The 13,704-nt window shown below is 67.0% G+C and overlaps 3 protein-coding genes across 4 annotated transcripts in view; 2 read left to right on the top strand and 1 right to left on the bottom strand.

Moving 5' to 3' along the window:
- LOC308054728 (keratin, type II cytoskeletal 8-like) overlaps positions 1–1,613 on the bottom strand; it is a 5,804-nt gene extending 4,191 nt beyond the window's left edge. For both annotated transcript variants that reach the window (XM_080367984.1, XM_080367983.1), the window contains exon 1: positions 1,096–1,613. In XM_080367984.1, coding sequence (XP_080224110.1) covers positions 1,096–1,428 — 333 coding nt within the window. In that variant the 5' untranslated portion in view covers positions 1,429–1,613. The remainder of the gene's footprint in view (positions 1–1,095) is intronic.
- Positions 1–13,704, top strand: part of TNS2 (tensin 2) — a gene marked incomplete at its 5' end in the record, with an annotated part of 139,215 nt that overhangs the window by 103,878 nt on the left and 21,633 nt on the right. The gene's annotated exons all lie outside the window — the stretch shown is intronic.
- Positions 7,657–12,956, top strand: KRT18 (keratin 18). Its single transcript, XM_080367933.1, has 7 exons — positions 7,657–8,553; positions 9,501–9,583; positions 10,544–10,700; positions 10,783–10,947; positions 11,497–11,622; positions 11,726–11,949; positions 12,753–12,956. Exons 1-7 carry the CDS (start codon positions 7,765–7,767, stop codon positions 12,865–12,867), a joined length of 1,659 nt encoding a protein of 552 aa, XP_080224059.1. The 5' UTR covers positions 7,657–7,764; the 3' UTR covers positions 12,868–12,956.

A 13,704-nucleotide genomic window follows, 5' to 3' on the forward strand; every position in this document is an offset into this window, starting at 1 on the left:
GGGAGCAAATCTGGGGTCCCAAGCACAAGCCAGGGGGTCTTGGGCAAAATTCTGGGGTCCCGGGGTGCAACCCGGGTCTGGGATGCTTCTGGAGTGGGGGGGTGTAAGTCTGGGGGCCCTGGGTGCAGTCCTGGGGGTCCTGGGGAGCTCTGGGGTGCAAGCCTGGGGTCTCAGGTGCCACCTGGGGTCTGAGCCTGGGGAGCTGGCTGGAACTTGGGGGGACCCCCAGGGGACCCCCGTCCTCCCGCCAGCCTGCGGCGGGGCAAGGAGCGCAGCCCCAGCGGAGCACCCGGAAGCGGGTGCAGGGGGAGGAGGGTGCTGGGTGCTGTGGGAGGGGGGCGCCCACCCCAGCGCTGGCTGCTTCCTCAGTGGGGGGGACCCCCGCTACGCCCCACAGCAACAATGTCCCCCCCCCCCATCCCGCCCTGGCGCCAATCCCTGCCCGCCAGCTCAGCCGCCATGTCCCCAGCCCTGGGAGGGGACCGGGTGTCCCCACAGCCAGCTGCGTGTCCCCAGGGGAGGCCAGGAGGTCCCCAAGGGGGTCCAAAATGTGCCCAAAGGGGTCAGGGTGTCCCCATGGGGGTCTGGGTGTCCCCAGGAGGGCCAGAAGGTCCCCAAGGGGGTCCAAAATGTGCCCAAAGGGGTCAGGGTGTCCCCATGGGGGTCTGGGTGTCCCCAGGAGGGCCAGAAGGTCCCCAAGGGCGTCCAAAATGTGCCCAAAGGGGTCAGGGTGTCCCCATGGGGGTCTGGGTGTCCCCATGGGAGCCAGCATGTCACCGAGGGGGTCAGGACTTCTCCAAGTGTGTCACTCACAACGTCTCCAAGGGGCTCAGGATGTGCCTGAAGGGGGCAGGAGGTCCCCAAGGGGCTCAGGAGGTCCCTGAGGGGGGTCACAATGTCCCCAAGGGGCTCAGGATGTGCCTGAAGGGGCCAGGAGGTCCCTGAGGGGCTCAGGAGGTCCCTGAGGGGGGTCACAATGTCCCCAAGGGGCTCAGGATGTGCCTGAAGGGGCCAGGAGGTCCCTGAGGGGCTCAGGAGCTCCAAAGGGTGGTCCCAGCCCTCTCCCCATGGGGTCTCACCCCAGCCCAGCCCCACCTTGTCGATGAAGGAGGCGAACTTGTTGTTGAGGGTCTTGATCTGCTCCTTCTCCTCCTTGCGCACCCGCTGGATGCTGGGGTCGATCTCTAGGTTGAGGGGCGTCAGGAGGCTCTGGTTGACACTGACGGCTGTGATGCCGCCCCCTGTCCCGGGCACGACAGCTGGACCCCGGTACAACCCGGCGCCGTAGCGGCTCCCACCGTAGGCACCGATGGCTGAGGCCGTACTCATCCTCACGGCAGGGCCCGCGGTGTAGGAGTGGGAGCTGAAGGAACGGCCGGGTACGGCCGAGCTGCTTCGCACGGTCTTCCTGGTGATGGTGACGGACATGGTGAGTGGGGAGGAGGTGGGCAAGGAGCTTGGGAGGTGGGCAAGGGGGTCAGAAGGTTGGGAGAAGGTTGGAAGATGGGCAAGGGGGTTGGAAGGTTGGAAGGAGGTTGGAAGGAGGTTGGAAGGAGATTGGAAGGAGATTGGAAGGAGATTGGAAGGAGGTTGGAAGGAGGTTGGAAGGAGGTTGGAAGGAGGTTGGAAGGAGGTTGCAAGGGGGTTGCAAGGGGGTTGCAAGGGGGTTGCAAGGGGGTTGCAAGGGGGTTGCAAGGGGGTTGCAAGGGGGTTGCAAGAGGGCTGGGAGGCGCGGCAGGAGCCGGTTGCAGGACAGGCAGGACGGGCAGGACGGGTTGTGGAGGACGGATCCGGGGCGGGGTGCACAGCCCCGGGTTTAAATCCCGGAGCCGGGGGGGAGGGGAGCGGGATGGGAGGGACGGGAGCGCACCTGCTGCGCCTTAACCCCTTCGGGTCCGCCGGGACGGCGGGATGCGCCGGGGATGCGCCGGGATGCGCCGGGATGCGCCGGGCCGGTCCTGCCCCCCGGAGCGCGGGCTGCCGGCGGGAGGGGCGGGGGCTGGGGGCGGGGAGACCCCGGGTGAGAGGGCTGGAGCTGGCCAGGGAACACGGCTGCCGCCTCCCCCCCCTCCCGCCATAGGCACCCTGAGCCTCGCACCCAGCTCGGCTGGAGAGTGCCGGGGTCCCCGGGTCCCCAGCCCCTGTCCCCAGCCCGGGTCCCCCAATCTATGTCCCCAGCCCCTGTCCCCAACCTATATCCCCAAAGCTGTGTCCCCAGCTCCTGTCCCCAGCCTTGTGTCCCCAGCCCCTGTCCCCAAACTATGTCCCCAGGCCCATGTCCCCAGGCACTGAGCCAGCCCCATCAGCCCCCCTGCCCCCGTGCCCCCCTGCCCGCACAGAGCCTGGCCCTGAAAACAGAGAAAAACCCACAAAAAAGGAACATTTTGTGTGTTTGTGGCTGCTTAGCAGCTGGACTGAGCACCTGATCCCCCCGGGTCAGGATCAGGCCACCCATACAGAGCCCCCACCACGCTGTGCCATGCTGTGCCGTGCCATGCCATGCTGTGCCGTGTCATGCTGTGCTGTGTTGTGCTGTGCCATGCCATACCGTGCTGTGCTGTGCCATGTCGTGCTGTGCTGTGCCATGTAGTCCTGTGCTGTGCCGTGCCATGCCATGCCATACCATGCCACACTGTGCCATGCCATGCTATGCCATGTCGTGCTGTGCCATGCTGTGCCATGCCATGCTGTGCTGTGCTGTGCCATACCATGCCATACCATGCCACACTGTGCCATGCCATGCTATGCCATGTCGTGCTGTGCCATGCTGTGCCATGCCATGCTGTGCCATGTCGTGCTGTGCTGTGCCATACCATGCCATGCCATACCATGCCACACTGTGCCATACCATGCTACGCCATGCCGTGCCATACAGCTCTCCACCTGCCGCTCCAGCTTGCAGGGATGCACGGGCAGCAGGAGGGCTGGGATGGGGACACGGGCGCGGCGGTGGCTCAGGACCAGGCTTGTCCTGCACGGGAGAGGCGGGCACTGGGCCGAGACGGCGCGTGGCACCCAGCACCCGGCACCCGCGGGCAGGATCCGGAGTTTCCCGGGGTTGATTTTGTCTTTGTTTCGTTGCACAAAGGGCAGCGCTGGGGCAGCCCTGGGGGGGCAACCCGGGGGTCCGGCTGGTGCAGGATGAACCCATGAGGCCACCTCCACACCTCCCCAGGGGGTAGATCCGTCTGTTCAGGGAGCCAGCCCTGGCATCCCGCCCGTGCTCATGCCTACACCCACCCACCTGCCCACCCCTGCCCAGAGCCGCCCACCCACTCTCCTTCTAGGTGTCCATTCATCCCGTGATGTCCAGCCTTGGCCAGACCTGGGCAACCACCCACCCCTCTAGACCTCCACCCACCCTCCCTTCATCTGTCCAGCTCGAGCCAGAGCCCCCCATGCAGGCACCCCCCTGGCTACCCAGCTGCCTGTCCTTCCATCCTTGGCTGGGCTCAAGCACCCACCCTTCCAGTTATTCACCCACCCACCCACCCACCCACCCACCGGCCCAGCTCTCCATCCCCCTGAGAAACTCTCCACCTCCCAACAAAGACCTTCCATCTCCTGGAGGAGCAATCTGACTCCCCAGAGACCCCCTGGAGAAGCTCTCCCACCTCCCAAAGAAGCCCTCCATCACTCAGAGAAGCTCTCCCACCCCCCCAAGGACCTCTCCTACTCCCCAAAGAAGCTCTCCCACCCCCAGAGAAGCTATCCATCCCCCTGAGAAGATCCCCCACCCCCCCAAGAAGCTCTCCATCCCCCAAAGAAGCTCTCCCACCCCCAGAGAAGCTCTCCATCCCCCCGAGAAGCTCTCCCACCCCCTCCCACCCCCCTACCCACCCCCCATCCCCGCCCCAGAGGTTCTCCACCCCAGGAGCAGCTCTCCATCCCGCCCAGCTTCTCTTATCTGGAAGGAATTTGCAACCCAGGCAAATACTTCCCTCCCCACGGAGATGCCGCTGGCCGGGGGGGGCGCTGGGTGGGCGCCAGGTCCCGGTGGGGTGTGGAACCCCCCGCCGGCCCCCGCGAAGCCCCCAGGAGTCCCCCAGCGCCTCTCTGGATTAGGCTCAACAGGCAACCTGACCTGGGTGGCTGCTGGCCAGGGCTGCCCGGCCTTGCCCCCCCCCTCGGGTGGAGGCAGAGGGGCACTGGGCGGGGGGGCAAACAGGCTGGGGAGGGGGGCAAAGCAACGCCCCTGACCCCCAGATTGCCACCACGGGCAAACCTTGCATTCATTCGGCCCTACGGGTGGGTGGTCCCACGCCAGGGGGTGCTCAGCCATAAATCCCCCCCCCACCCGCCTCCATCCCAGTCCCCCCAGGTGGGACAGACCCCCCCCATGGGGCTGCCGCTCATCCTGAAGCCCCCCAGGATCAGCATCACTCCTCAGTGTCTCCCCCCGAGGAGCTGGGGGGGTCCCTGCACCCTGTTTTGAGTGGGGGACAAAGCTGTGGTTTGCTGTGGGGTGGCACTGATGGGTGGCACCCACTGTCCCCCACTAGCTGCCCCCCCCAGAGGGGGGGTCCGGGGGGAATGCACCCCCTTCCCTGATGCCACGCAAAGGCAGGACCCCTGCAGGGTGCTGGGTGGTCCGGGTGTGCACCCATGGGTGCAGGACCCCCCCTCGGTGTGCCCTGGCTGGGTTGGGGTCCCCCCACATGTCCAGGTTCCTCCTGAGGACAGGAGGTGGCTCAGGGGGTGTCCCCAGGGGGCTGGGGACAGATGCCACCTCCCTGTCCCCATGCAGGCAGAACCTCAAGGGTGCCCTTGGGGGTGAGGGGCAGAGAGGGGACCCCACTGGGTGCCCCCCAGTACCCCCTGAGCGGGGCTTGGGAGGGAGGAGGAGGATGGTGGGTCCCAGTTGTGGCTTCATCACAGGACCTGGGCACTGCTTAACCCTGGGGGAGCTGGGCAGCCCCCAGACCCCCACACTGCCGGGAGGATGTGAACAGGGGTCCCCGTGTCCCCAAGTGTCCTCCATCAGGCCATGGAGGCAGAGAGTGGCCCTGGACCACCCAGTGCCCAGGTCACCCCCTTGGAGATGCCACCATGGTGATGGGGGGCTTGGCCGGGGTCACATCCAGCATCCCTCAGGGTGCTGAGCAGGGCTGGGGGGGGTCCCTAGGTCCAGCCCCTGAAGCGCTGAGGGCTGGGGGGGCTCGGGGGGGTCGTGGCTGACCTTTATCAGCTGCAGGTCCAGGTCTTTCATCTCAGTTTATGGCCCCTGCGGGAGCTCTGGTGGCCTCCGGGGGTGGGGGACGCGGGGTGGGGGGGGGTGGGGGGGGTGGGGGGTGGGGGGTGGGACATGGCTGCTCCCGGCCCCTCCAGCCCCACCGGCACGGCAGGAATGTGCCTGATAAGAGGCCAGGCTGGGGAATGGCCCCCAGCCCCCCACCCCATCAGCAGCGGGGTCACGGGGTCCTCCTGCCCCCATGGGGGGTCCCCAAAGCACAGCGTGGAGGTGGGGGGGTCTTGGGGAGCCCCCTGAGCACCCCCACACCCCACACCACGTTCAGCCACGGTGTGGGGCATCGCCCCAAGGTGGTGGCAAGGGGGTCCTGGGGACATGGGGGGGGGCTTGGGGCAGCGCCGGGGGCAAACGCTGCCGGCACAGGGGGGTCAAACACCACAGGGACCCCGGGGGGGCACTGCGGGGACCCCATGGGGGGACCCTCCGTGACCAGGGACTCCAGGGGGGCTCTGTGGGGACCTCAGGGGGGGACCCTCTGTGACCGTGGCATCCCACACCACAGGGACCCCCCGGGGGGACCCCAGGGTGGGGACCCCAAGGTGGGTCAGACACCTGGGCCCCCCCGGCTCGCCCCCCCCGCGCTGCTCCAGCACCTCCATTTCCCGGCCCCGGCGGAGCCACCGCGGCGCCCGCGAAGGCGCCCAAATGGCGCAGGTTTGGCAGCGGGACAAGGGCCGGCGTGGGGCAGAGTCCTGCTGGGGGCACAGCGGGGCGGCGTGGGGCAACGTGGGGCAACGTGGGGCAGGATGGGGCAACATGGGGCAGGATGGGACAGGATGGGGCAGGATGGGACAGGATGGGGCAGGAATGGGACAAAGTGGGGCAGGATGGGACAGGATGGGGCAACGTGGGGCAGGATGGGGCAAGATGGGGCAGGAATGGGACAAAGTGGGGCAGGATGGGACAGGATGGGGCAACGTGGGGCAGGATGGGGCAAGATGGGGCAGGAATGGGACAAAGTGGGGCAGGATGGGACAGGATGGGGCAACGTGGGGCAGGATGGGGCAAGATGGGGCAGGAATGGGACAAAGTGGGGCAGGATGGGACAGGATGGGGCAACGTGGGGCAGGATGGGGCAGGATGGGGCAAGATGGGGCAGGAATGGGACAAAGTGGGGCAGGGTGGGACAGGATGGGGCAACGTGGGGCAGGAATGGGGCAGGATGGGGCAAGATGGGGCAGGAACAGGGCAAAATGGGGTAAATGGGCAAAATGGGGCTGGAGTGGGGCAGGAACGGGGCAGGACTGGGACAGGAGTGGGGCAAAATGGGGCAGGGGCAGCGCGGGGCCGCTCTCCCCCCACATTTCGCAGGGCAAAGGATGGGGCCAGGCTGGGGGGCAACCCCGAGCCCCCCGGGGGGCTATGCCATACCCCCCACACACTCCCTGGGAGGGCCAAGGGGAGGGTGGGGCAGCACAGCCCCCCCTCCCCCCCTCCCCCCCCCCCCCCCCCCCCCCCCCCCCCCGCCGCACCGCACCCCTTTATGGCCCAGCCGAGCAAACACAGGTAGGGCCAGGAACCCCGGGGGGGGGCGGGGGCAGGACCCCCCCCCCCCGCAGCCCCCCGGCGCGTGGGGCCGTGCAAACGTGCGTGCAAAGGTGCATGGCTGTGCACAGCGAGGGGTTCTGCCGGTGTGATCGTGCAAAGGTGGGCGCGCGTGCAAGGTGATGGTGCCCGTTCAAAAGTGCACGAACACGGAGTGGTTTTGTGACGGGGCGCGCTTGTGCGAGCTGCACGAAGGGGCGTGCTCGTGCAAAAGTGCACCGTGCAAATGTGTGCGCTGGTGCAAGCCGGTGTGAGGCGGGTGTTCCTGCAAGGGTGCGTGCTTGTGCAAAGGCACTTTCCTGCAAACTGTGCAGCTGTGCAAAGGCATGCTTTCACGCAGATGTGCGTGCTGGTGCAAAGCATGCGGCCGTGCGGGGGGTGTTCGCACGCAGACGTGCACACTCGTGCACCGGTGTGTGCTCGTGCAAAGCTGCACGCCCCTGCAGAGAGCGTTCCCGTGCAAAGCTGCGCCTTCCACGCCTGCAGTGGGGCAGGGCACACCCCCCACAGCCCCCCAGGACACCCCCCGCCCCCCCAAGGCCATCGCTGCCCTCTCTGACCCCGCAGAGTGGGGACATGCCCTGCCCCACGCCCCCGGGGGGCTCCGGCCCCCCCAGCTGCTGCAGATAAGGCTGGAATGCGCCTCCGTGCCTGGCGCGGGGAGGGGGCCCCGTAGCCTGTGGGGCTGGCTGCCCCATGGATTGCAGCTGGGGGGCTGGGGGGGTCCCCGAGTCCCAGGACTGCCCCCACGGGGGGACACCCCCTCCCCGGCCCCGCCTGTGGACCCCAGGAACCCTGGGGGGGGTGTCCTGCCGCCCCCGGGTGGGCATCGCTGGGGGTGGGGGTGGGGGGGTGGATCGGTGGGGTGGTGTGGGGCTGGTGTGAACTGGTGGGGACAGCTGGAGCTGTGGGGTACCCCGAAATGTGTGGGGCTGAGCCCCATCCCCACATCCTGGACCCCATGGGTTATGGGGCTGAGCCCCGTCCCTCTGCCCTGCGCCCCACAGGGGTTATGGGGCAGACCCCCATCCCTCCACCGTACACCCCATCGGTTATGGGGCAGATCCCCATCCCTCTGCCCTGCGCCCCACTGGTTATGGGGCAGACCCCCTCACCCCACCCTGTGCCCCACTGGTTGTGGGGCCCATCACGCCCCAGGAACAAAGGGCTCGGCCGGCCCCAGCCCCCACCCCCCCCCACCCCTCCCGTGCCGGGCGTGGGGCCAAGCGGTGCCGGTGCCGTGGGGAGGTGCCGTGGGGCCGCCCCTCCCGGTTATAAATCCCGTCCGTCCGCCCCGTCCCGCGTCCACCCGTCCAGCTCCGGCCAGTGACACCATGAGCTTCTCCCACCGCAGCACCTACGGCGGCTCCCACCGCGCCACCAGCCACCGCTTCGGCCCCCTGGGCAGCGCGGCCAGCGTCTACGCCGGGGCGGGGGGCTCGGGGTCCCGTATCTCTGTCACCCGCACCACCAGTGTGACCAGTGCTGGGGGTGGCTATGGGGCAGGCTATGGGGCAGGCTATGGGGCCGGCTATGGGGCTACCACGATGTTGACGGGCTCTGGCGTGGTGGCCAATGAGAAGGAGACGATGCAGGACCTCAATGAGCGCTTGGCCACCTACCTGGAGAAGGTCCGGAGCCTGGAGCAGGACAACCGGCGGCTGGAGGTCCAGATCCGCGAGTTCATGGCCAGCAAAGGTCCCAGCACCCAGGACTGGGGCCACCACTGGGAGGCCATCGAGGACCTGCGGGACAAGGTGGGGGCCTGGTGGGGGGGTAGCCAGTGGCCCCAGGGGTAGTGGCCCCAGGGGTGGTGGTCCCAGGGGTGGTGGTCCCAGGGTGGTGGCCCCAGGGTTGGTGGCCCCAGGGGTAGTGGCCCCAGGGCTGGTGGCCCCAGGGGTAGTGGCCCCAGGGTGGTGGCCCCAGGGCTGGTGGCCCCAGGGTGGTGGCCCCAGGGTTGGTGGCCCCAGGGCTGGTGGTCCCAGAGCTGGTGGCCCCAGGGTTGGTGGCCCCAGGGGTAGTGGCCCCAGGGTGGTGGCCCCAGGGTTGGTGGCGCCAGGGTGGTGGCCCCAGGGTTGGTGGTACCAGGGCTGGTGGTCCCAGAGCTGGTGGTCCCAGGGGTGGTGGCCCCAGAGCTGATGGTCCCAGGGGTGATGGCAACCAGAGTTGGTGGTCCCAGGGTTGGTGGCCCCAGGGGTGGTGATCCCAGGGCTGGTGGCCCCATGGCACTGAGTATTACCCTGGTGGGGCTGGGTGAGCTTTGCGCCAGGGTGGGGGGCTCGGTTGAGGTTGGGGGTGTTGTGTATGTGGAGGGGTGTGGGGCTGTGCCCCCCTGGGGGGCTGCACCTCAGGGTGGGGGCCAAAGGGACATGACCAAGGGCACGGGGCAGGGCAGTGTTGGAGCCACCGCAGCCCCCACTCTGCCCCCTCAGCCGGTCACTGAGCCCCAGGGTCCCCCCAACCCACCTGGACACCTGTCGCCCCCCTTTTGCCCCCACCCCCTTTTATCACCGCTTTTCCTGGGTGCGGCCCCCCCGGCCCCCCCGCGGGAGCACGGGCAGCTGCCAGGGTGGCACCAGTGACGGTGACGTGGGTGGCGCGGGGGGGTGGCGGGGGTGGGGGTGGCGCGGGGGGGGTGCCCGCGCCCCGGTGACAGTGTCACGGCCATGCCCTGTGTCATCCCCCCCCTGTGTCCCCCCCCCAGATTTTCAAGGCGACGGTGGCGAACGCCCGCACGGTGCTGCAGATGGACAACGCGCGGCTGGCGGCCGATGACTTCAGGGTCAAGTGAGGGCCGGGAATGGGGTGGGAATGGGGTGGGCATGGGGTGGGCATGGGGCTGGGAATGGGGCGGGAATGGGGTTGGGAATAGGGCAGGAGTGAGACTGGGAATGGGATTGGGTTGGAGTTGGAATGAGATTGGGATGGGGTGGGAGTGAGACTGGGGGGGGGGATTGGGATGGGGTGGGAATGGGATTGGGATGGGGTGGGAATGGGGTGGGAGTGATACTGGGGGTGGGATTGGGAATGGGGTTGGGATGGGGTGGGAGTGATACTGGGAATGGGACTGAGATGGAGTGAGAATGGGTTTGGGATGGGGTGGGAATGGGGCCGGAGTGAGACTGGGAATGGGATGGAGTGGGAATGGGTTTGGGATGGGATGTGAATGGGATTGGATGGGGTGGGAATGGGGTGGGAGTGAGACTGGGAATGGGTTTGGGATGGGGCTGGGAATGGGGACGAGAACAGAAATGGGAATGGGAATAGGGGTGGGCATGGGGCTGGGAACAGGAATGGGATTGGGGCCAGGAGTGGGAGTAGGATGGGGATGGGGACAGGGATGAGGATGGGGACAGGGATGATAAGGACAAGAGTGAAAATGGGAGTGGCAGTGGGGACAGGGACAAGGACAGGGAGGGACAGGAGCCGGGTAAGAACATCGATGGAGGCGAGGATGGGGGTGAGGGCAGGGATGGGATGGAGCTGATGAGGGGGATGGGGGGGATGGGGGGGGACAGGGGTAGGACACGGGGACAGGAATGAGGATGGGGACAGGGAGAAGGGCAGGGGTGGGGTGGAGGTGGCAGGAGGGACAGGAGTGGGGTAAGAACGTTGATGGAGACCAGGATGGGGGTGAGGACAGGGGTGGGATGGGGATGGGGGTGGGACTGGGGTAGGACCACAGGGATGGGACAGGGTGGGGACAGGCGGTGGCCGTGGCGGGGCCACCCAGCGCGGTGCCACCAGGTACGAGGCGGAGCTGGCCATCCGGCTCTCGGTGGAGAACGACATCGCGGGGCTGCGCAAGGTCCTGGACGACACCAACATGGCGCGGCTGCAGCTGGAGGGCGAGATCGAGTCCCTCAGGGAGGAGCTCATCTTCATGAAGAAGAACCACGAGGAGGTTGGGATGGCGGGGCGGGGGGGGGGGGGAACTGGGCTGGTGGGGACCTCCCCACTGACGCCAGCCCCCCACTGCCCCCCAGGAGGTGAAGACCCTCCGGGCCCAGGTCTCCGAGTCGGCGCTGACGGTGGAGGTGGACGCGCCCAAGTCGCAGGACCTGGGCAAGGTGATGGCCGAGATCCGGGCGCAGTACGACGCCCTGGCTCAGAAGAACCTGGAGGACCTGGAGAAGCAATGGGGGCGGCAGGTGGGTCCGTGCCCCCTGCCCCAACCCGCGCCGGGGGGCGCTCAGTGGTCTTCAGGCAGCTGTGGGGCGGCCCATGGGGGTGTCCTCCCCCGTGAGGAACGTCAGGCCATGGTGGATGGAGTGATCATCTGGGGGTGTTGACAAGGGGGACTGCGATCTGGGGGGGGGGTCTGGCATGGGGGTGTTCCCCAAAGGCACCCCATGAGGGGGACAACCTGGGAGTCTCCTGCTCCAACACTGGGGACAGTCACCTGTCCCATAGGGACCCCAAGCTCAGTGGGGACCTTCTCCAGAGGGTCCTGCTCCACCAGTGGGGACATTCCTGGGGTGACCCCTGTCCCATAGGGACCCCAGGCTCGGTGGGGACCTTCTCCAGGGGGTCCTGCTCCAACATTGAGGATGTTCTTGGAAGACCCCCATCCTACAGATCCTTGGGGTTGGCTCTCCCTGGGGTGGTTTCACCCGCCGTGCCCCCTCCGTGGGTTGGGGTGGCCATGGTGGGCCGGGCTGAGGTGCTGACCCCCAAACCCCACTTGTGCGCCCCCCCAGATCACCGAGAGCACCATCGAGATCACACAGAGCACCAAGGACATTGACGCAGCCCGCAGCACCGTGGTGGACCTCCGTCGTTCCGTCCAAACCCTGGAGATCGACCTGGAGTCCCTCCGAAACCAGGTGCCCCCCCGAAACAGCACCCATACCCCACCCCTATGCACCCCTGGGTGGGGGGCGCCGAGCTGCCCTCGAGGGGGGCTGAACCTGGGGTGATGCTCTGCAGAAGGCCGGCTTGGAGGCCAACCTGGCGGAGGTGGAGACGCGCTATGCAGCGCAGCTGGAGCAACTGGGCGCACTGGTGCTGCGCGCTGAGGCGGAGCTGCTGCAGCTGCGGCAGGAGCTGCAGCGCCAGGCGCAGGAGTACCAGGCGCTGCGGGACGTCAAGGGCAAGCTGGAGGACGAGATCGCGACTTACCGCCGGCTGCTGGAGGGGGGGGAGGATTTCAGGTAGAGGGGTGGGGTGGGGGGTGGCTGGGGTGGGGGGTGCTGGGGCTGGCATGGGGGGATTGGGATGGGGGCAGCACTGGGGATGAGTTCTGGGTGGTGGGATGTCCCAGCTCCATCCTTCAGGATGCTCCAGGGGTGGCAAAGGGACAGCGGTGACATCCCATGGAGATGATCCCTGGATAATGGGATGTCCAGGTCCCATCCTTTAGGATACCCTGGGGACAGCGGTGGCATCCAGTGGGGATGAGCCCAGGCTGATGGGATGTCCAGGTCCCATCCTTTGGGATACCCTGGGGACAGCGGTGGCATCCAGTGGGGATGAGCCCAGGCTGATGGGATGTCCAGGTCCCATCCTTTGGGATACCCTGGGGACAGCGGTGGCATCCAGTGGGGATGATCCCTGGGTGCTGGGATGTTCCAGGTCCCATATTCAGGATTCTCCAGGGATGGCAAGGGGACAGTGGTGGGGATGAGCCCTGGGTGGTGGGATGCCCAGCTCCATCCTTCAGGACACTCTGGGGACAGCAAGGGGACACTGGTGGCGTCCAGTAGGGATGATCCTAGGCTGATGGGATGTCCAGGTCCCATCCTTTAGGATACCCTGGGGACAGCGAGGGGACAGTGGTGGCATCCAGCCAGGATGAGCCCCAACTCCATCCTCCAGGATGCACCAGCTCCGTCACCTCTCAGTCCCTTGGGGTGACACAGGGAAGGGGGGGGACACATCCAACGGGGGCCAGGCACAGGGAGGGGGCACCCTGGGGCACCCCCAGTGCCCTGAGCCGCCCCCACACACCCCGCAGCCTGCAGGACGCCCTGGAGAAGGAGACCACGGCCACCACGCAGCGGAGCACCCAGAGGGTGGCTGACAGCAAGGTGGTGACAGAGACGAGGGAGGTGAAGGTGCGGACATACTGAGCTGGTGCAGGGGGCACCCCAGCACCCGGGGGGGCCCCCACCTCCCCTCAATAAAATAGCAGTGTGTCCCCCCTCGGGGAGATGTTCCATTCTGGTGTCTTCTTCTGCTGGGGGAGGGGAGCGGGGCTGGGGCTGCAGGAGGTGGTTCGGGGAGAGCTGAGGCCTGGGGGGCAGTGGGAGCTGGGGGGGGAATGGGGAGACAACAGACAGATGGAGGGACAGATGGGGGGGTGGATGGATGAAGAGATGGATGGATGGATGGATGGGGATGGACAGATGGATGGGGATAGATGGACAGATGGATGGGGATAGATGGATGGATGGATGGGTGGATGGATGGATGGATGGGTGGATGGATGGATGGATGGATGGGGACGGATGGACGGATGGATGGGTGGGGATGGATGGATGGATGGATGGGTGGATGGATGGGGATGGATGGATGGATGGGGATGGATGGATGGATGGATGGATGGATGGGTGGGGATGGATGGATGGGGACGGATGGACGGATGGATGGGTGGGGATGGATGGATGGATGGATGGATGGATGGATGGATGGGGATGGATGGATGGATGGGGATGGATGGATGGATGGATGGATGGATGGATGGATGGATGGACGGATGGATGGGTGGGGATGGATGGATGGATGGATGGATGGATGGATGGGGATGGATGGATGGATGGATGGATGAACGCATGGATGCATGGATGGATGGATGGATGGGGACGGACGGACGGATGGATGGGTGGGGATGGATGGATGGATGGATGGATGGGGACGGATGGATGGATGGATGGATGGATGGGGATGGATGGATGGATGGATGGGGA

Source organism: Falco punctatus (genome assembly GCF_963210335.1).
Source record: "Falco punctatus genome assembly, chromosome: 18".
In the NCBI taxonomy this organism is placed as follows: Eukaryota; Metazoa; Chordata; class Aves; order Falconiformes; family Falconidae; genus Falco; species Falco punctatus.